Source organism: Nomascus leucogenys, chromosome 9, assembly GCF_006542625.1.
Source record: "Nomascus leucogenys isolate Asia chromosome 9, Asia_NLE_v1, whole genome shotgun sequence".
Classification (NCBI taxonomy): domain Eukaryota; kingdom Metazoa; phylum Chordata; class Mammalia; order Primates; family Hylobatidae; genus Nomascus; species Nomascus leucogenys.
Window position 1 is genome coordinate 114,790,542 of NC_044389.1, and position 21,628 is coordinate 114,812,169.

At 52.4% G+C, this 21,628-nt stretch overlaps 1 protein-coding gene across 5 annotated transcripts in view; it reads left to right on the forward strand.

Annotated features, from left to right (window-relative positions):
• DIP2C (disco interacting protein 2 homolog C) overlaps positions 1–21,628 on the forward strand; it is a 278,224-nt gene that overhangs the window by 183,171 nt on the left and 73,425 nt on the right. For all 5 annotated transcript variants that reach the window (XM_030819374.1, XM_030819375.1, XM_030819372.1 and 2 more), the window contains 7 exons: positions 3,059–3,198; positions 5,611–5,747; positions 7,365–7,573; positions 8,645–8,759; positions 9,265–9,466; positions 15,017–15,126; positions 16,885–16,965. In XM_030819374.1, coding sequence (XP_030675234.1) covers positions 3,059–3,198; positions 5,611–5,747; positions 7,365–7,573; positions 8,645–8,759; positions 9,265–9,466; positions 15,017–15,126; positions 16,885–16,965 — 994 coding nt within the window. The remainder of the gene's footprint in view (positions 1–3,058; positions 3,199–5,610; positions 5,748–7,364; positions 7,574–8,644; positions 8,760–9,264; positions 9,467–15,016; positions 15,127–16,884; positions 16,966–21,628) is intronic.

Consider the following 21,628-nt stretch of genomic DNA (forward strand, 5'->3'; position numbering starts at 1 on the left):
AATTAACTGGCTGTGGTGGCGGCGCCTGTAGTCCCAGCTATTCAGGAGGCTGAGGCAGGAGAATGGCTTGAATCCGGGAGGCAGAGGTTGCAGCGAGCCAAGATCGTGCCATTGCACTCTGCCTGGGTGACAGAGTGAAACTGTGTCTCAAAAAAAAAGGAAAGGGGATTTTGTAATTGAGACAACAAAATATACGTGATTGGGCCCTGAGATGACTTTTTCCCTTCCAGCCCCTTGCCCAGCAGGTCAGTGTTGTGAATCTTGGCTAGCCCAGCATTTTGCTTTCATGTGGCTTTTTAAAACAAAAATAAGTGTACCTTAAATTTTTATCACTAAGATAGTGTATTCGGGCTCTCGTAACAAAGTACCACACACTGGGTGGTTTAAACAACAGACACTTGTCTCAGTTCTGGAGGCTGGAGTTGGAGACCCCGAGGTGTCACAGGGCTGGGCCTCTGGAGGTGCTGAGGGAACCCGCCCCAGGCCTCACCCCAGCCTCCCTCTGGTGCTGCTCAGCTCAGCCCAGGCCTCACCCCGGCCTCCCTCGGGTGCTGCTCAGCTCAGCCCAGGCCTGACCCCGGCCTCCTCGGGTGCTGCTCAGCTCAGCCCAGGCCTGACCCCGGCCTCCCTCGGGTGCTGCTCAGCTCAGCCCAGGCCTGACCCCGGCCTCCTCGGTGCTGCTCAGCTCAGCCCAGGCCTCCCTCGGGTGCTGCTCAGCTCAGCCCAGCCTACCCCGGCCTCCCTCGGGTGCTGCTCAGCCCCCCCCCCCCCCCCTCGCTCCTCAGCCCCAGGCCCCCTCGCTCACCCCCAGGCCTCTCTCGGGTGCTGCTCAGCTCAGCCCAGGCCTGACCCCCCTCTCCTGCTCAGCTCAGCCAGCCTGACCCGGCCTCCTCGGGCTGCTCAGCTCAGCCCAGGCCTCTCTCTCGGGTGCTGCTCAGCTCAGCCCAGGCCTCACCCCAGCCTCTCTCGGGTGCTGCTCTGCTCAGCCCAGGCCTCACCCCGGCCTCCCTCGGGTGCTGCTCAGCTCAGCCCAGGCCTCACCCCAGCCTCTCTCGGGTGCTGCTCTGCTCAGCCCAGGCCTCACCCCGGCAGCTATCCTGGACGGGTACCTGTCACTCCAGTCTCTGCCTTCATTGTCAGGCGAGCTTCTCCCTGTGTCTGGGCCTCTCTCTTCTCTTACAAGGACAGAGTAATTGGATTTAGGGTCCATTTTATGACCTCATCTTAACCTGGTCATAAGATGGCCCTGGCTTAAGGTGGTTCAACTTCGATTTCCACCTTTACAATGGGTTTATCAGGTTGTAACCCCATTGTGAGTCCGGGGGCATCTGTCTCTGAACAGGCCCTGCTTCCAAATAAGGTCACAGATACGAGGGGTGATCTTTTGTGGGGACACGATTCAACCCACAGCAGATACTGAAGCTCACAGTGTCTGACTTCCACACTGATCTTTGTAGAGGACTCTTGTAGGGTGAGGGGATGGCGCAGGGTGAGGGGATGGCGCAGGGTGAGGGGATGGCGTAGGGTGAGGGAATGGTGGCAGGACCACTGACAACACCTGTGTTTTCATTTGGAAATTTCGATTTGTTTGGGGTCTCTGGGAAGAAAAGGCCGGGAGAATAATGGAAAGCCCAGGGATTTGAGCTCACACTATCTAGGTGGTTCCGTGTGGGTGTTATTTGGGCAGACTTTTCTTTTATATCTGGTTAGCTCTATCCTTTTTGATTCTTACATCCAGAATCATTGTTTCCAGAGATTTTCATGCTTTTTTCAATACGCCAGTTACTTCATTCAAATGAGATCTCCTTTTCCAAACATTAACTTTTATGTTGCCCCATTTATGTCTTCAGTTTCATTATAAACCATAATATTTTAAACAGCAAACCTATAGTCCAACTGTTAGGTCTGAAGCGCATTAAAGATTTATACATGGAAAATTACAGAAACAATGTGTACCTAAATTGTGGTGACTCACTCAGATAACCGTTGAGGAATTGCTAGTTTTCAGGAATGTAATCCGTGATCTTAGAGAGATTTTAACTTATTTGTTCACAAATTCAGTCAGCAGATATTCATTGCTAGACATTTTCCAGGGCTGGAATGCAGCAGTGAGCACAGCAAACTCTGGCTGCTCTTGGGAGAGTTGGGTCTGAGGGAGGAGGTTGCACAGGTCGTCAGAGGTGTGTGCTGTGGGGTGGGCACACTGGGTGGGGGGTGTTTTCTGAGAGGACGAGAAGTCCCCTGGAGACAGGGAGGGAGAGGGCCGTGCGGACATCTGCCGGAGGAACGTCCTGGGTAGCAACGAGAACCAGTGCAGAAGCCCCAAGGCGGGAGCAAGCTGGGGTGTCCGACAGAGGAGGTGGGGCGGGCCCCAGAGTGGTGAACGTGTGCTCAGTGGTCTTCTGAAAACTGCCTTATGCAGACCCCTCTTCTCCTGACCCACAATGCATTCTACAGCTTGCCTGCCACCCAAATAATTTTCCTTAGAACTTGGCAGCCAGAATGGCACAGCGTAAATCTTATTTTAGATTCTTATATATATAAAATTGGTCATACGCCCAGGCAGTCTGCATCTGAATTGAGGCTGGACAGTCGGGATTTCCATCATTTCTGTTCAGTGATTTTGTTGCATTCTTGGAGTAGATGCACCACCTTCCAGACATTTGTGAAACTGGAAGAGCAGGCTGTGCAGTGAGCAGGAGCCGGGAGGAGAGAGAGAGCCGGTCTGTGCAGGGCTGGGAGGAGAGAGAGAGCCGGTCTGTGCAGGGCCGGGAGGAGAGAGAGCCGGTCTGTGCAGGGCCTGCATAGAGGGGACAGGAGGGGAGCTGCCTTCATGGTTTTCGGGTGTGTTCTTGGGATTCCCTGGGAATGCAGAGGCGGAGGCAGTAAACTTGCTGCCAGCTGTTCATAAACAGAACGAGCATCCCCTAATGCGGCCACATGGGCAGCCAGCACTGTTCCCGGGGTGCCCAGCCTGCCGCGTGTGTGCTGACTGCACGTCTGTGGTTGCGATGGCTTATCTGCTCCTGCATATTCAAGTTAAAAACTGTCATTACAGGCCCACGGATGACAGTAACCAGCCCCCAGGCCGGGGCGTCCTCTCCATGCATGGGCTGACCTACGGGGTCATTCGTGTGGACTCGGAAGAGAAGCTCTCCGTGCTCACCGTGCAGGATGTGGGCCTCGTGATGCCTGGAGGTGAGTGTGGGTCACGAGATGCACAGATTAACCAGTTACTAAATGCTTTTCTAACACACGTCACCAAAGCCTGCTTTCCCCGCGTTCCCACATTCCTGTGTTGTGCCCTCGGGCTGAGAGCCTCACTCCCAGTCTTCCGAAGTCCTTGTTAGGCTTCAGACATTTGAGGTGTAATGTTCCCTCTCCTGGTAGACGGTCGAGAAGATGGGGAAGGGCAGCTTTGCACAATGGGGCCTCAGGCTTCTCTTCCCTGGAAGGCTTTGGGGCCAGTGCAGGGTCCACACTGGTGCTTGGGCAGCTTCCCTTCCCTCCCCCAGAGGACGTGCCCGTCCGTCACCCTAAGGCACCAGCCAGAGTGGGAACAGCCAAGCTCGGCTTCCCCCAAGGCAGACACGTGTGAAAACCAAGGAATGTGAGTCTGTGTGACCATGAAGCCTGTTTTCAGCAGTAAAGCCCTTTTTCCAAGTCTCAGAAACCTTTTCCACAGATGTGTGAGGAAGCGCCCAGCTGCAGGGCCCACTGTGCCTCCCCACCAGCCCCACAAGGAGCGCCCAGGCACCTCCCAGGAGCTGCTTTACCATTCTCAGGGTGAACACACCTGGCGCTCAACTCATGGGGTCACAGGCAGCATCAGCCCCCGGCTGTCTGGCCCCCGAAAGGGAACCCGGCTCTTTGCTCAGCTGGGGACCCCGGAGCCTGTATCTCCTGCTGAGCCCTCCAGGCATGGGGTGTGGGCTCAAGCCCAGCAGAGTAGCCATGCCCGTGCGAGCAGTGCTGCCGCCTTCAGCAGCAGGTGCAGGGCGCCAGGTCGGGTGGGCCTCAGCAGGGACCTCCGCCCCGTGGAGTCTCACAGAGGCAAGACCCCTCATGCTCCTTCATGGTGAGCTGCGCTGGGGCCAGGCACTCCAGAAGCTGTCTTGCCTTTCTGTTCGCCCTGTTTGGCATAAAAGAAATGAAGGCAGCTCTTGGCTTCCCTCCTTCTCACTACTCCCTGATTCCCTGCGGACGCTCTCCAGCGTCCCCGCGCCTCTGCCTCCGCTTCCAGCCCTCCAGCCCCTGTGTCCAGCCCACTCCCTGCCTCCCAGCGGTGGCCAGGCCCCCGGCTCCATTTCTTTCTTTAATATCTAATTTTCAAATAAATGGAGCTGCGTGGTGAAATCTTCAAAGGTTCTGAAGGACACAATGAAAACGCTCCTTTGTGACTATGAGAACAACTGCGAGCTTCCCGGGCTCCCCGTCAGACGCCCCTGGGGCTGTGGAACAGAAGCCTGCACCCCCACCCCCTGTGTGTCCTCTGCCCTGGGTTCTGGGGTTTTTTCTCACACCGTAATGGAGTACCACGTACATACCCATGTTTTATCTTAAGGGTCCTTTGTCAGCGCGTAACGAGCTCCGTGCTGTTCTGAAGGCAGCACAGTGCTACGTTGTGGGGGCACTAAGTTTATTTGAGCCTCCCCTGTTTGGTGATTTTCCCTCTTTTGCTGCTGCAGTGAGTGACCCCCTCATGTCTAATGGAAACAGTTCTAGAAGTGGGAGTTCTGTTTCAAAGAGAACTGCCGATATAGTTTTTATGATGATTGTCTTTTCGAAGGTTGTGAGGCTTTATACCCTGCCGAGCGGTAAACAGCAGCACTTCTTTCTCCACTCCCTTATCCGCCGTATTACCTGAGTTTTATTTTTACCAATCTGATGGGTGAAGAATCTTTCAGTGTCATTTTAATGTGAATTTTTCTTCCTGTGAGTTTAACTTACGTTTCCACTGTTCTGTACTCCAGCCCAGTGGCTGCCTGCTGTTTTAGGCTCTTTCTAAACAGCTCAGCTGTCACTAATGCACATTCCAGCCCTCTGAAGCCTGAGGCTCTTGGCTCCCTAATCAGATTTGTGGCTTGCAGTTGAGGGGTACGTTGGTGGCACAGACCAGTGAGAATTTATCAGCATTGAACTGCGTGCGAAGCACTCCAGTGGTGTTCTCGGAAGGACTCACCATGCATGGAGTGTGAAATCGAAGATTCAGATTTCCATAAGACATTAGAGGCTTGATTTGCAGAGTTCAAGTTGCACCACGTTGCTGATATACGTGTGGCAGGTGGCCCTGATGTTGGTTCTGAGGTTCCTCCCCATATCTAAATGGCAGATGATGTCACGCCCCTAAATATAACTTGCACATTAACATTAAAGTAATTGAAATATTTATTGATGTTTCAACTATGAAATTTGACATGTTGCTGCAACAGGAAAAATCATGGCTCTTTAGGGAAAATGAGTGCCTGGCTGACTACCATCCATGCAGTTTTGCTCCAGACCCCATTCTTGTTCACTGGTGTCCTCGTTCATATTCGTGTCTTCCCTGTTTCCTTGATTCTCCCCACCCGCCCCCTCTCACACTGCGTGTGCTTTCTTGTTTGCTTTTAGCCATCATGTGTTCAGTGAAGCCAGATGGGGTTCCTCAGCTGTGCAGAACGGATGAGATCGGGGAGCTGTGTGTGTGTGCAGTTGCGACGGGCACATCCTACTATGGTCTCTCCGGCATGACCAAGAACACCTTTGAGGTAGGTGGAGGAGAGTCCTGCCAGGAGTACCGTCTGTGGCTCGGTCTCCAGACAGCCCCTGCCGGGTGCATAGTGATAGATGTGGAATGTAAGATCCATTTTCAACAAGATGTGTTTATATTAATGAAAATGATGGCACTTTACCACTTTTTATCACTTTTGATAAATTTGTTTTATCAGCATTGTTCTGACCTTATAACCAGTGTTTAAAAGAATAAGCATGATTTCTTAAAAAAGGATCCTTTTTGTTACTTTTCTCACTTTTACTGTGAAAAGTGGATCATGAGGGAACGTGCACTTGTGTACGTGAAGGGCCTCGCCTGGGGAAGCCAACTGGAGCCCCTTTACGGCCCCTTGGCCTGGGTTAGATGTGGCCAGGTATGAACCTGTGAGAACTTGAGCACACGTGTATGTAACGATCTCAGTGACACAAGCAAGTATGTATGTGGTGTACACAGATGCGTGTGTAATGTGCATGCATGGGGCGTGTGCACAGATGTGCTATGTAACGAAGGGGTCAGACACACGTTCAGTGCTGCAACTCAGAACTCTTATCTTTTTACCAAGTAGGTCCTGGCCTTAGAAGTAGCACAACATTTAAGCTATATGAAAGAAAATATAAATTGTTTGGGGATAAGTTTCCTAAATGTTTAAAACTTTTGGTTGTTGTTGAAACAGGGTCTTGCTCTGTCACTCAGGCTGGGGGGCAGTGGCACCATCACAGCTCACTGCAGCTTCACACTCCTGGGCTCAAGCCATCTTCCTGCCTCAGCCTCTGAGTAGCTGGGACTACAGGCATGTGCCACCACACCTGAATAATTAAAAAAAAATTCTTGTGTACATATTCGGTCTCATGTTGTTGTCCAGGCTGATCTGAAACTCTGGCCTCAAGCAATCCTCCCATCTTAGCCTCCTAAAGTGCCGGGATTACAGGCATGAGCCACTGTTCCTGGTCTAAATGTTGGGAACTTTGGATGTGGCTGAACAGATGTTACAATACCTGTCCATGATAGCTTTCTTGAATGTGAATTCAACTTTCTAAAATATCCTTCGAAACTGAGCTAGATATAAATCTAAATAAAAACCCCATCTCCGTTTCTCTGATTTATCTACAAGGGTGGAGGAAAAGAGGTTTAGAGTTTGAACTGATTTGATTTGCTTCCTTAATATTTTTCTTTTCAGCATACTTCCAACAAGGGCAAATAACATTTTATGAATGGAGATTACTTTAAAACTAACATACGTTGTTTAAAATGTACCTTGACTCTTCACTAGTCTTTTATATTGTGGTTTTGTAAACAAAGCAATCAGTTGTTGCTGATTGGCCTCCTGTGAGACTTCTGGGTGTTACCTGTTCAGGGTTCAGAGGCAGGAGGCTCCAGCAGGTGAGTGGAGGTGCCGGAATGGATGGGGTCCTGCCGAGGTGGGCGGGAAGTGCTCTTCTGCCTCGAAGACTGTTGGCCACCAGTGGTCACTGTGACCTCGGCCCTCGGGCAGGGTTGCTGGGATGAAAGGCAGAGCTTAAGCAAAGCAGGTGCCGTGCTCGCAGGAGACGCGGTGAGGATTAAAACCAGCTGACCACGTGAACGGTGGCCTGATGGACCCTGTTTCTCCCAGGTGTTTCCCATGACAAGCTCCGGGGCTCCGATCAGTGAATACCCGTTCATAAGGACAGGCCTGCTGGGGTTCGTGGGTCCCGGGGGTCTCGTCTTCGTGGTGGGCAAGATGGACGGCCTCATGGTGGTCAGCGGGCGCAGGCACAATGCCGATGACATCGTGGCCACCGCGCTGGCTGTGGAACCCATGAAGTTTGTCTACAGGGGAAGGTCAGTGGTGTTCTGCAAATCAAGCATATGGTTTCCAGTCGGCCACACTTTTTATGTGGTTTTGAAGGGTTGAAAGTTGCACAGATTCCTTAAATGTATTGTGTCTCGGTTTCCTCTTCTGTATAATTGAAGCAACTGGACTCTGACCTCTGAGATTTAACCTAGTTCTGAATGTCTAAGATTTTATAGAAATTCCCTGAGCCCCATAAATATATTTCCACTGAACTTCCCCTCTAATAGAAATATACATTAGAAAACTTATTTCTGATAAATAACTGCACAAATTAAAGATCCAGATATCCATCGTGGAGCGGGTTGGAGAGACCCAGGGACAACGGTTGAGTCACAGACTTGCGTGAGCGCAGACGCTCGACACCTCCCTGCTCTACCGCAGTTTTCTTCTTCGCGGCCGTGCCTGGCGCACAGTGGAGGCTCCGTCATGAAATAAGTTACCGTGGTTCCTGAGTTTTTGCCAACCTGGAGGGAGTCATAAAGTGGTTTAGGGCCTTTTTTCAGTTTGGAAGCTGATGGGAGCAGGAAGTAGATACCTGGATATGATGTTGCTGCCTTTGAATTATCTTTAAAGCTACAACCCTTTGTAAAAAACAGTTTACTGGAGGTGACTGTGCTGTGCTGACGGTATAAGGCACATACACTTAGCAGAAAACCACTGGTTCTGAAACAGCAAATTTCTACTGATTTGGAGACCGTTAACTTCACAGGTGCAAACTTGAGCTATGAAGGGTGTGACTCTACATTTCAGCAGGTCTGATCATTGCACATTTGCCCCTCTGTAGCGAAAGGCGTAACCTGGTCACCAGAGCCCACAGGTGCTGTGTGTGGCCTCCGTGGGAATTAGGGTGACCTTTGCCTCGGCAGCATCCCCGGGCGCCTCCCACAGCTCTTCCCGTAACGAGTGTGGGGAAATTCGGAAGCACAGCTGCCATTTTGAAGTCATAGTTGGAGCCATGTCACTCACTAGCGATGGTTATGGAGGCCCCGATCGCGGAGGGAGGGCGGGCTACATGAGCGTCCCTGGTGCGTGCTCACCACGCTCCTGTGTCCCCGCAGGATAGCCGTGTTCTCAGTGACTGTGCTGCACGACGAGAGGATCGTGATCGTGGCCGAGCAGAGGCCTGACTCCACGGAGGAGGACAGTTTCCAGTGGATGAGCCGCGTGTTGCAGGTTGCCCTCCCTCACCCTGGGCACTGGTCCCTTCTGTCTTGTTTCTGGCCTCCTGACTTCATTCAGATCATGGCGTGACCAGCTGTGGCTTTGCCCATGGGGTGGCCCTTTTTCCCTTCCCTTCATTTGATCAGGAATTACATCAAGTGTCCAGAAACTAGCTGAGCAGATCGAGGGTGTAGGGACCAGGAATTTGCACAGCTGGTTCCTACCGGACACCTTGGGGAGGTCAAAGTAAGCCTTTTGTTTGATCTTGAGAACAAGTTATCTTTTCTCCAAAGTTCCTTTTTTACTGTGTATGGTCTTCCACAAGCCCTGGGTAACATTATTCAGCTTTGGTGAGTTTAGCAAGAAAACCCTTTCTCTTACCTTGGCGTTTTTACGCTGGGAACCGTGCTTATACTGCACAGACTTCTGTGTATTGTGGATCACATTTTGCATAATATAAATATGTACTGTTTATACTTCCTATCGTAACATGATTTCCTCTTTCCTAATTTTCTAGGCGATTGACAGTATACATCAAGTTGGAGTTTATTGCCTGGCCTTGGTGCCAGCAAACACCCTCCCCAAAACCCCGCTTGGTGGGATCCATTTGTCAGAAACAAAACAGCTTTTTCTGGAGGGCTCTCTGCACCCCTGCAATGTCCTAATGTGCCCCCACACCTGCGTCACAAACTTGCCTAAGCCTCGACAGAAGCAGCCAGGTATGTGCACCACCTGGGCAGCTTGTGAGGTGCGGGAGTTCACCCAGGGCTGCTTGCGGGAAGCTGATGCTTGCAGGAAAGAAGTGGTTACCCCAAGAATAGAATGGGTGGGGGCAACTTGGATTCTGGTCTTCTGGCTGTAGATGCCTTGCTTTTATCCTCTGTAGGCTCAGAGGTGTTAGTGTGGTCTTCAGCGCACGTAACTTACTGGCTCTGTTCTCTCATAGCAAAAGCTCATCCTCCTGAAGGACACGGCCATGGTGCGCTCACTTTCTAAGCACATCGGGTTCATATGTATTGTTGCTCCTTCATTTCTGACCTACTTTTTTTTTCTTATGTTGTAGATTTCCTTAAATATTCTTCCTCCATTTTTTTTTCCCCACACTGTTGTTCTCGTGGTCCCTGGTTTTTATGATTGACAGTTTTTTTTCTAAACTGTTGTTCTTGCGGTCCCTGGTTTTTATGGTTGGCACGGGGAATGTGGAGTTGCAGGGGACAGTATCCATTTCACTACATTCTGTGGGTGCATGGCCTTCTGTTGGGAGCCACTCAAGCCATGGGCATCGTCCCTCAGGGAGTGCTCTGAAAGGGTGGAAAATGCTGCCTCTGTCTGCTGCCTCGGGACATAAACAGCCTTGTGAAGGACACGGAGGCAGTTGCTCTCCCCAGGCTGTTTCTGTAGTATGAAGATTTGTAACCGTGTCAGCACTCTCCAGGGTATCCTCACTGTAAACTCTGAAGTGACCTGATCCTCTCTCCCCACTGTTTGATTCATTGTCAGACACTCTCGACCCAGCGACCCCAGTGGGTCCCAGCTGGGAAGCAGTTCAGTAGCTGGTGGAGACGGGGTTCAGACAAGTGTTTATGGAAGGGAGGATCCTTTGCAAATACAAAGCTGTAATGACTCCACAGCTACAGGGCTCGGCTCACCTGAGCCAAATGTTGAGAAGCCCAGCGACTGGGAAAACCCAGGCGAGAGAGAGCAGCCAGCAGCCTCGTGCTGAGGTCAGGAAAACCCAGTGGGGAGACACAGCCAGCAGCCTCGTGCTGAGGTCAGGAAAACCCAGTGGGGAGACACAGCCAGCAGCCTCGTGCTGAGGTCAGGAAAACCCAGTGGGGAGACACAGCCAGCAGCCTCACACTGCGGTCAGGAGGCCTGCAGAAAGCCCTCCTCCTTAGGAGTTTAGCTGGGAAATAGTGGCCCAGGAGATTGGAAATCTTTTTACTCTAACACTGTAATTCCTTAAATGAAGCTTCATGTGATCGATAACTTTAAAGAAGGAAAATAATATATATATTTAGTGTCTCATCTGTTTATGCTAAACTGAAAGGTTACGTAATTTTGTGTCTTTAAAAAGCTTTTTAACAAATATTAACTGGCAGAGCTGAGGCCCCATGAGTTGCCCACAGATTCGTCTTTCTCTGCCAAGGGCCTAATACGCAGCTTAGCAGACACCCACTCCAGGGCCTCAGCTTCGAACCACAGAGAGGATATTGGGCTGGATGATTTCTAAGGCCCCTTCGAATACACATTTAAAATGACCCTGACAATAAGTAGCCATTATCGGAAGCCAAAGCAAACATGCCTTGAGGCCATTTGTGATTGACGGTGCTCTGAGATGCTGGAAACAGACAGCCTATTGACAACCAAATTGCCTTTCTTACTGCATGAATTCATATTTACTCAATGGCACTGTGTACCCTCAGATTATCTTATTTGAGCACAAAAGTATTAAGAGACCTTTAACTCATCAGCTGAGCTGGCAAAAATATTACAGTTACAAAACAAGGTACGATTCCACAGCTTTAAAGCTACTTGGGAATATTGCCCCAGAATAGCAGGAGGAGTCTGCTGAGGAATGGCCAGAGCCCGGCGCCTGGGAAGGGCTTGCCTCCCACTTGGGATCTGTGTGTCTTGCTGCTGTCTTTGAGAGAAAACTCCCGCCCTGTGCCCTGAGCGAATTTGCCAAGCATTGCGTGGTAGGATATTTGATAATACCAGCGATGCGGCTGCCAACTTGCAGACGGGTGAATCCATTACTGGGAGAGGGAAGAGAGAAGAGACAGACGTGAGCCTGAAATACACATGTTTTGGGATTCCTCTCAACTCTGTAGCTTAAATGGCGAGACTGTGATATATACCCTGGGGGCATCTGGGACACGCCCACCTCTCTTCAACAGGGGACTGTCAGCTGCTGCCAAGAACAGACTTTGAGAGTGAGGTGCAGCTAGAAGGCCTCTGCCTCCCAGGAACAGTCGGGAAAACTGAGTCCCTGAGTCTGCGTGGGGAGGCATTCAAGGTCCCAAACTTCCGTTCAGAGAATGCATGTGGAGATGAGGGAAGGTCTTCACGTAGCAGACGGGCACAAAATAAGGCTCCACAAAAGCCTGATCTCTCCTCAAAAGCTCGCTTTCCCTACCCCAGTCTGAATTCTTAAAAACATTACGGGAAACCTTGGAACCCATTTAGGCCAGTTTCCAAGTTGACTTCTTAGAAGAGCCATCTCGTCTTGCCCAGCATCGGTCACCAAGGAGAAGGCTCAGAGCTTCATCAGCCAGGCGTGGTGGCTCACGCCTGTGGTCCCAGCAATGTGGGAGGCCGGGATGGGAGAATCACTGGAGCCCAGGACTTCAAGACCAGCCTGGGCAACATAGTCAGATTCTGTCTCAAAAGAAAATCTGTTAAAGATGCTTCATTCAGAAGATGTTTCTATCTGGTAGAGATAGAGGATGTGCAGCGGGTGAATGAGGGTCTCCCGGGTGTTGTGTTCTGAGATCGTGCAGGGGCTCCCAGGTGTTCGGAGATCACACAGGGGCAATTGTTCCCACCACGGGGCAGCTCCCTTCCTTCCAGCGCCTGACAGATTCTTTTGCTAAATGTGAAAAGGCTATTCCTCTTCCATACTTCATTAAGAACTAAGAAAAGAAATTCAGTCTGTTCACAACTATGACGTGAAAATTCAAAAATGATTTGCTGAGTGTGGAAGGCTCCTACACATTGCCTAATACCCAAGGCACCGGCAGGCAGCAACCCAGACCATTCTCCTCCCGATTTCAATCCTGGCTGAAGTGCCCTGCCTTCTCCTACGCAGCTGTGATAAGTGGAATCATTTCTGGCAGCCTGCATTCGAAATGGATGGCTGTGCATCTGTAGAGAGCCGGTGGCCCTGCTCTCCCTGGGGGCTGGCCAGAGGACGTCAGGCCCCGCGTGCCTTGTTCTGGTGCCACCATTTCCGTGAGCTTTTTGGGAAGCCAAGGGACTCGGTGGTGGCTGTCACGATGACGGGCTCCTCCGAAGCCTCGTTCTGTGCCACTGCCCCGTCAGCTGCATCTGGGCACATGTGTCTGTTTTTGACACTGCAGTGAGCAATCTGCTTCCCCGTCAGCTGCGTCTGGGCACATGTGTCTGTCTTTGACACGGCAACGAGCAACCTGCTTAGCCATAGCTCTGCTTGTACAGTAGCTAATGCAGCATGTGGCCTGGCTTAGAAACCTGTTACTTGACCTTTATCGGGAATTTAAGAATTTGATTTAATAGTAGCCTTCAAACCAAAGATTAGGCACAAATTGATAATGTCATCATTATTTTACATGTAATTCTTTTGGTAAACATTCTTTTACTCTCCCTGCTTCCTCTGCCCCCCACCCCGCCCCTCTCCCATCCCACCCATCCCCCATCTTCCATCCTCCATCTGCCCTCCCGTCTCCCCTCCCCCTGTCTCCCATTCCCCTCTTCCCACCCCTTCCCCTCCCCCTCTTCCCACCCCTTCCCCCCTCCCCTCTTCCCACCCCTTCCCCTCCCCTCTTCCACCCCTTCCCCCCTCCCCTCTTCCCACCCCTTCCCCCTCCCCCTCTTCCCACCCCTTCCCCCTCCCCTCTTCCCACCCTTCCCCCCTCCCCTCTTCCCACCCCTTCCCCCCCTCCCCTCTTCCCACCCCTTCCCCCCTCCCCTCTTCCCACCCTTCCCCCCTTCCCCTCTCCCCCCCCTTCCCCCCCCTCTTCCCACCCCTTCCCCCCCCCCCCCTCTCCCCCCCCTTCCCTCTCCCCCCCCTTCCCACCCCTTCCCCTCTCCCCCCTCTTCCCACCCCTTCCCCTCCCTCCCCCCCTCTTCCCACCCCTTCCCCCTCCCCTCCCCCCTCTTCCCACCCCTTCCCCTCTCCCCCCCTTCCCACCCCTTCCCCTCTCCCCCCCTCTTCCCCTCCCCCCTTCCCCTCTCCCCACCCTCTTCCCCTCTCCCCCCCTCTTCCCCACCTCTTCCCCTCTCCCCACCTCTTCCCCTCTCCCCTCTTCCCACCTCTTCCCCTTCCCCTCCCCTTCCCACCTCTTCCCTCCCCCCCTTCCCCCGTCCCCTCCCCCTCTTCCCACCCCTTCCCCGTCCCCTCCCCCCCTTCCCCTCCCCCCTCTTCCCACCCCTTCCCCTCCTCCCCCCTTCCCCCCTTCCCCCCCCTTCCTCCCCCTTCCTTCCCCCCTCCCCCCTTCCCCCTCCCTTCCCCCCTTCCTTCCCCCCTTCCTTCCCCCCCCCTTCCCCCCCTTCCCCCCCCTTCCCCCCTTCCTTCCCCCTTCCCCTTCCTTCCCCCCTTCCCCCCCCTTCCTTCCCCCTTCCCCCCTTCCTTCCCCCCTTCCTTCCCCCCTTCCTTCCCCCCTTCCTTCCCCCCTTCCTTCCCCCCTTCCTTCCCCCCTTCCTTCCCCCCTTCCTTCCCCCCTTCCTTCCCCCCTTCCTTCCCCCTTCCTTCCCCCCTTCCTTCCCCCCTTCCTTCCCCCCCTTCCTTCCCCCCCTTCCCCCCTTCCTTCTTCCTCCCCCCTTCCCCTCTCCTCCTTCTTCCTCCCCCCTTCCCCTCTCCTCTTCTTCCTCCCCACTTTCCCCAGTTGGTAGTCACCTCATGGCTCATGGTGAACTAAAAAGGAACTTGACTTTATGACAGCCCTTGGTTTATTCTTTCACAGCTCACTGTGGGCCTGACAGAACCTAAGACCTTTTCAGTCAGTAAAACATACCGAGAAGCGACTCTACCCTGTCCCGTCCACAGTATCGCCCTCTGCCTCCACCCCACGACATTCGTATGTGCAATGTCCACTGTCTGTCCACAGTCAGCTCTCAGTGTGCAATGTCCACTGTCTGTCTGTCTGTCCGCTGTCAGCTGTCAGGTGTGGGATCCCAGTGAACTCGAACGGGCGGGAGCCACAGGTCTCTGCAGTGAGACAAATGCTGGCCTTTAGTTCTGTGTGTGTTTTCCGTTTTATTTCTTACAATCGTGGCCGTGAGTGCGGGCACCCGGGGCTCTTACACTAACTGGAAGGTCAGGCGTGGGCTTGGAGGGCCTCCGGGGAGCTTCAGGGATGATAAAAACATCGTCTCTGAAGAACCTGACCAAGGCCTGTTACACTCCCCTTCACAATCATTTGATTTCCTTGAATCTCTGTTCTTAGAAGGTTTATTCAAAGCCAGGTCTTTCTAGAAGTTTTCCGAGAGTAAGATCTTTACCAAGGTGGGAGGTCAAGTCTAAGGAATTTCTCTTTTGTTTCCTCATGGCCGTGTCTGTTTCTTTCCAGAAATTGGCCCCGCCTCTGTGATGGTGGGGAACCTGGTCTCTGGGAAGAGAATCGCCCAGGCCAGCGGCAGAGACCTGGGTCAGATCGAAGATAACGACCAGGCCCGAAAGGTAGGAGCTGGGTCTCCGACTCTCCCCGACCTTCCCCGACAGTCCCCGACCTTCCCCGACGTCCCCGACCTCCCGACCTTCCCCACGTCCCCGACTTCCCCCGACAGTCCCCGACCTCCCCACCGTCCCCGACCTTCCCGACTCCCCGACTTCCCCGACTTCCCCCACTCCCCGACTTCCCGACCATCCCGACCTCCCCGACTCCCCCACCTCCCCGACCTTCCCCGACTCCCCCCGACTCTCCCCGACTTCCCCGACCCTCCCGACCCTCCCCGACTCTTCCCGACCCCATCCCGACCCTCCCCGACTCTCCCGACCCTCCCGACCCTCCCCGACCCTCCCCGACCTCCCGACTCCCCCGACCCTCCCCGACCCTCCCCGACCTCCCCGACTCCCCCGACCCCCCCGACCCTCCCCGACCCTCCCCGACCCTCCCCGACTCCCCCGACTCCCCCCGACCCTCCCCGACCCTCCCCGACCCTCCCCGACCCTCCCCGACTCCCCGACCCTCCCCGACCCTCCCCGACTCTCCCCGACTTTCCCCGACCTTTCCCGACCTTCCCCGACCTTCCCCGACAGTCCGCAACGTCCCGCGCTGGTGGTGGACCACCACTGCCGATCTTCTTTTATTCTACCTGTCCTCTCCTACAAGATACCATATAATTTCATAAGAAAAATGTGTTTATAGGAGATACAAAGTTTCAGAAAATGTCACAGCGATGCAGAAATCGGTGAGGGGTGCCCGATCCCACGACTTGCAGGACCGAGGCAAATGTCTGGCAGCCCTTGTCCCGCGCACGGTCCCCCAAACTACTCCTTTCTAGTTTCCCCACCAGCCCGGATTCCAAGCCCACCCTGCCCACAGCAGCTTGCAGCAAGGCTTCTGTCCTGTGCTGTTTGGACTCTAAGAAGCAGTTCAAAACCCAGGTTAGGGGGCCAGGCCTCCTGACAGTGGCGTTAGAAGCCGTGGGAGAAACTCCCGAGGCCCAGACTTTGCACAGTGTGCCGTGTGTGTCCACGGTCCCCATTAGAACCGTTCGGCCTTGAGAACGCTCAGGGTTCACCCAGAGGTCCTGTTTCCCGCAGCCGAAAGTGTCCCCTTATGTGTGGCCCATTAGGAAATGGGGCAAAATCAGCGCCGTGAAATACTAATGAAACGGATGAAGCCTTATCTGTGGGTTTTTCTGTACCCTGATGTGAAATAAGGCTGCCCCTTTTACTGTGGACCAGATCAGTAGCACACATGTGGTTTGTATAATTTATGGCTTCATGCCATCAGGATATTGCCATTCTAGAAACCTAAGTTTATTCGATCCCGCTTTTTAAAACCGGATAGATCTGATTCTCTCACTGTAGCCACCGAAATCCACTTTGCATCTTCTGGAAGCCCCCAGGAGAAGGGATTTCCGTGCAGGCTGCTCCTGCCTATGAGGTAAATGGTTCCCATCCTTGGGCAGACTTTCAGAAAACTTCTCAAACCAGGGTGCAGCACCAGCCCTTTGCTTTGTGACTCTGACTCGGGTGCTGTGCATCTAAGTCCCTGCAGGAACAAAGCTGTGGGCACTTGCTTGTCCTGTGGTCATGTGTGATGGGGATTTTCCCAGCATGCATGTCTTTTACTCCCTGCAGAGAAGCACACGGTTTTAAGACCCAAAGCACTCAGCCTCTATGGGTTTGAGTATCCAGGTTGCCCCACCTCAGCCCGCACAGCCTGATCCGACCGCACAGCCTGATCCTCACGCCCGTGTTCTGTTCCAGTTCCTGTTCCTCTCGGAGGTCTTGCAGTGGAGAGCACAGACCACCCCGGACCACGTCCTCTACACGCTGCTCAACTGTCGGGTGAGGCGCGGAGCTGGCGTTCCCTGGCTACTGGCCTCAAGGGGCCTAGCCTGGTTCCTGGGAGCGCTCCTGCTTCTTTCTTTCTGACTCAATCCTTTTGCTTCAGTCTTATGCGAATTCTTTTTACGTTTTGCTATTTTGACTAATGAGACGTTTATACCTAGGGATTGCTTTTAAATGTAACCATTTGTGCAGTTATTTACACCTATTTGTGTGTACAGATATTTTAGCACCCTATTTACAATATTTCTCCCCCAAAATTAGTAATTAATGATATCTGCAAGAGAGAAATCGTAAGTCTATGAGATATTTGCATTTTTATTTTGATTACTAAACTAGTTTTTGTTTTGTGTTTTGAGAGAGTCTCCCTCTGTTGCCCAGGCTAGAGTTCAGTGGCTCAATCTCCACTCACTGCAACCTCCACCGCCCTGGTTTAAGTGATTCTCGTGCCTCAGCCTCCGAGTAGCTGGGACTATAGGCGCCCACCACCACATCTGGCTAATTTTTGTGTTTTTAGTAGAGATGGGGTTTCACCATGTTGGCCAGGCTGGTCTTGAACTCCTGGCCTTGAGTGATCCACCTGCCTTGGCCTCCCAGAATGCTGGGATTACAGGTGTGAATCACCGCACCGAGCCCTAAACCACTTTTTTATACACCAGAAGTTGTTTATTGCAGACTCAAGAATGAAAATCATTTCCACTTTGTAATTAAAGTTCCCGTTTACACTTTACATGAGAAAACCACACTCATCAAATATTGTTCCATAGTAGTACTTAAGAGTAAGGCATTAAACAAGCTAATACTATTAACAATAAAAATGAAATGCAAAAATCTTAATATGCTTGTTACTACTTTTTACCATGGAAATAAAGCTTGAAAAATGGGTGAAAAATGTAAGTCTTCTTGACAAGTATAGGTACTTGCAACTCTTCAAAAAGTCATGGCTGCTTAGAATTGCTAAATATCAAAATCTTAGTGTGTGAAGCAGCGGACTGAAGACAAAAGGAAATTCCAGCAGCATCACGAAATTATTCCCCGACCCTCTGGTTTGAGTTTCATTTATCAGACCATTCTCTGCACATGGTTTGGTTCTTAGGCACAACCTCTCCTCCTCCTCTGCCGAAGAAGTGCGCGTCGTCTTGACATTGTCACAGGTGCTGAGTTGATCCCAGCCATCGGTCGCTCAATGTATCTGCTCAAGACCGTTTCCCAGGAAGAGGCTTTAAAACCAGGAAGGCCCGTTTCTGCCACCTCCTTCTGGCCCTCGTTCACTGGCGCCGTGATGGAGCCCCTGCCCCACGCTGACAGCTCAGGTGTGGGGGCCGGAGATCTTGAGGACCAGAGTTGCTGTGGGTCCCTGTATCTGAAATGCCTACCTTCGGCTTTTCATCTTTCTCCACTGGACCCTTCCTCAGCCTGTGAATATGGATGATACCCCCTTTGCTAACCCGATTGCCAGGTTCGCCGGCCTTGGATGCTGTCTTGATTTCCTGCCCATCTCCGCTTCTCTGACTCTTTGTCCTCTCCAAGTAGTGTTTCTTCTGTAAACTGCTTGTGACTTCTCGTTCCTCTTTCCCTGAGGTCTTGGAGGTTCTCTAGAGACTTCCAATATCACCTCCAACGTGGTGACCTAAATCTGCAGCACTAACTCCAGTCTCCTTCGGCACCTCAGATCCCTTCTGCTGAAAGTGCTTCCTCCCTCCCCTAATTTCCTCACAGAGGTGGCTACCCCTCTGCAAGCTGCAAGCAGTCAGGGGCGGAGTCAGCTCTCAGTCTCCCTGAATCCCTGCCCCGATGTTGCCTGACACGTTGCTCCCATGTGTGGGGGTTGCACGAGCGTGTGTCCAGTAATCTAGAGGTATTGATGGGCAGCTCAAGAAGTAGTAGACTCCCATATACGCAAAGATTCAGAAATGATTTGGGTACGTTCATGGGCAACATGTACCATCAGGAGGAGGAAAATAGAGCTGTGCCTGATTTGGGGAAGATCTCTCATTGTTTGCTGGGTGGTGCCACGGTCCTGGGCTTGGCATCTGGTCTGTCTGGCCCTGTGGACAGCCCTGTGCCCCTGAGCACCTGTGGTCACCTGCATAGCTGGATGCTGGATCTTCGGGGAAAATGTGTTTCCCGGAAATGATTCAGGTTCTCTAAAAAGGGCTTTATTAGAATCAACTGCAAATCCGATGGGGGCCAGATGTAGGGATCAGAGCCATGAGTGATGTCTTTTCCTTGGAGGTGTGACCTGGACATAGGCTCGCTGGACATAGAGGCAGGCACACTTGAGCTATCGCTTGTGTTATTTTGTGCCAAGCATCAGATCAGGCATGTGTCCTTCTCCCCTCTGCTGCCTCATATGCACACTCAGAGATGCTCGGCCCGGACCAAGGTAGCAGCATCGTCCTCACAGCATTCTTGGTGTCATCCCCACCTAAATCAGCTTCCCTGTTCAGCACCGTCCAACGGAAACACAGTGCACGCCACATACAGAATCACGCATTTTCTAAAAGCAAGATTTTAAAAAGGAAGAAGAAACAGATGAAATTCATTCCAGTGATGAATCACTCCACACACCGTAAGTGTCCGTTCAGCGCGTACACCGGCTGCCCAGCCACTGCTTCCATGAAGGATGCACGTTTCTGCTGATTATGAATTTGGCCCCGTCTTGCTGGCCGTGTAGTCACAAGCTGATTTAAAGTGGTGGAGGCTGGGCACCATGGCTCACGCCTGTAATCCCAGCACTTTGGGAGGCTGAGGCGGATGGATCACTTGAGGTTGGGAGTTTGAGACCAGCCTGGCCAACATGGTGAAACCCCCTTTCTACTAAAATACAAAAAAAATAGCTGGGTGTCTTGGCGCATGCCTGTAATCCCAGCTACTTGGGAGGCCGAAGCACGAGAATCGCTTGAACCTGGGAGGCGGAGGTTGTAGTGAGCCAAGATCACGCCACTGCACTCCAACCTGGGTGACAGAGCGAGACTCTATCTCGAAAAAAATTAAATGGTTGAACCAATGGGTTTGCAGCCAACTCTTTTGACCTTTTTTAACTTGTACCTTCTTTAGAATTTTAAAATATAAATTTAGTTTGGCTTTTTATTTCTTTTTTTTTCAAGTTATTTGATTTAATATGAAACGTTAAAATGGTCCCAAGTTTACAGAAACTGACACTGAGTGTGTCTCCTTAGACAAGAGCAGACTCTTTGTTTCCCTGTGTGCCCCTTCTGTCATGCTGCCTCCCAGCACTTCTGTGGGGGAAAAGCCAGCCCTCATTTCTCTGGTGAAATTGATTTTACCTAGAACCTTCTTCGTAGCTGGTGGGTTTCAGGATGGAAACCCCAGTGAATGTTGATGAGGATGCCAGAGAATGACGACTGTTACCTACGGTGAATGGCTGTTGCTTTATGGGACACTCGCCGAGAATGCATCACATTCTGAACACCCAGTTCGTGGGAAAATGGAAAGTGCAAGCAAAAGTTAGTGGCATTTCTCCTGGGGTAGAGGCTGCATTAGGATTCCTGGGGAGTGAGGCTGAGGAAGAGTGTCACGTGTGTGGAGTTGCCCTGTGGTGTAGCTGTGTCCCGTTCAGCCACACCAGGTGGGGAAAGGCAGCAAGGAAGAAGGGGAACTGCTCAGCTGCTGCAGGTGCCTGGGGCTGCCAGCCTGCAACATGAGCCAGGAGCGACTGTCCCTCCCAGCTAACGGTGGGGTCCAGGGTTCATTCACCTCGTCCTTTCCAGGCAAGAAAGGCGCCCACCTGGTTTGACCCATGGCCCTGCCCGGCCATGGAGCGAGGGGTGCCTGCTCACGTCCGACTGGCTGTGAAATCGTGTGCCTGTCTCCAGCACAGCACTATCTCAAGGGGTTTTTGAGGAATTTATTTTAAATCACCCTGTGAGCTGGCTTCAGGACCTAACACCCGAGAAGGGCGCTGTCCTCATGGAGCGTGACTGGAAGCTTTGCTGTTTGTTTTTATGTCAGCCCTGAAAGACGTCAACCAGCATTGAGAAAATTGTGTTTCACAAGGTTATCAAAGATAAAGGACAGCATGCATGTTACTCACGCTTTGCAAGCACCCATAGGTGGGGATTTCTGTGCACCAGCATCAAAACATTTTCAAAGACACTCTTGGCTGCTGGCTGTGTCTCATCTGAGCCTCTCAAATCTCAGGACCCAGAATGTGGGCAAACCACAGGCTTTGTCATCTGACAGCGCAGTGGGTGTTTGATAGGGAATCAGCTTCAGCTCTCCAGAGATGGGGAAGAAACAGTTCCACAAGCCGAACAAACCAGACTGGGCGCCGCTGCTGCAGGCAGACCTGGCATGAGAATGAGCTGTGGGGTGGCAGGGCCTCCCTCAGCGGGGTGGGGGCTGAGCCAGTTCTGCCGGGACTCTTCTCTGAGACCCGTCCATGCTCACGGCGATGGGTGGTGTGCTGGTTTTCCTCATGGGAGACCTGCCCCTGGAGTCGGGGTGGACCTGAATGGGTCCCATCAGCGCCCAACCTGGCCATGCTGAGTGTCTCTGTCCCATGTTCATTGAAGAGCTCAGAGGACGTTGGCGGCAAGGAGCCGGTGGGCTGGTTGCTGTGAACAGGTGGCAAGGAACTCGTCTCAGACTAAATGCTCAGAGGAACAGTCCAGTTTCAAAGGCCCCCAAATCTGACTTC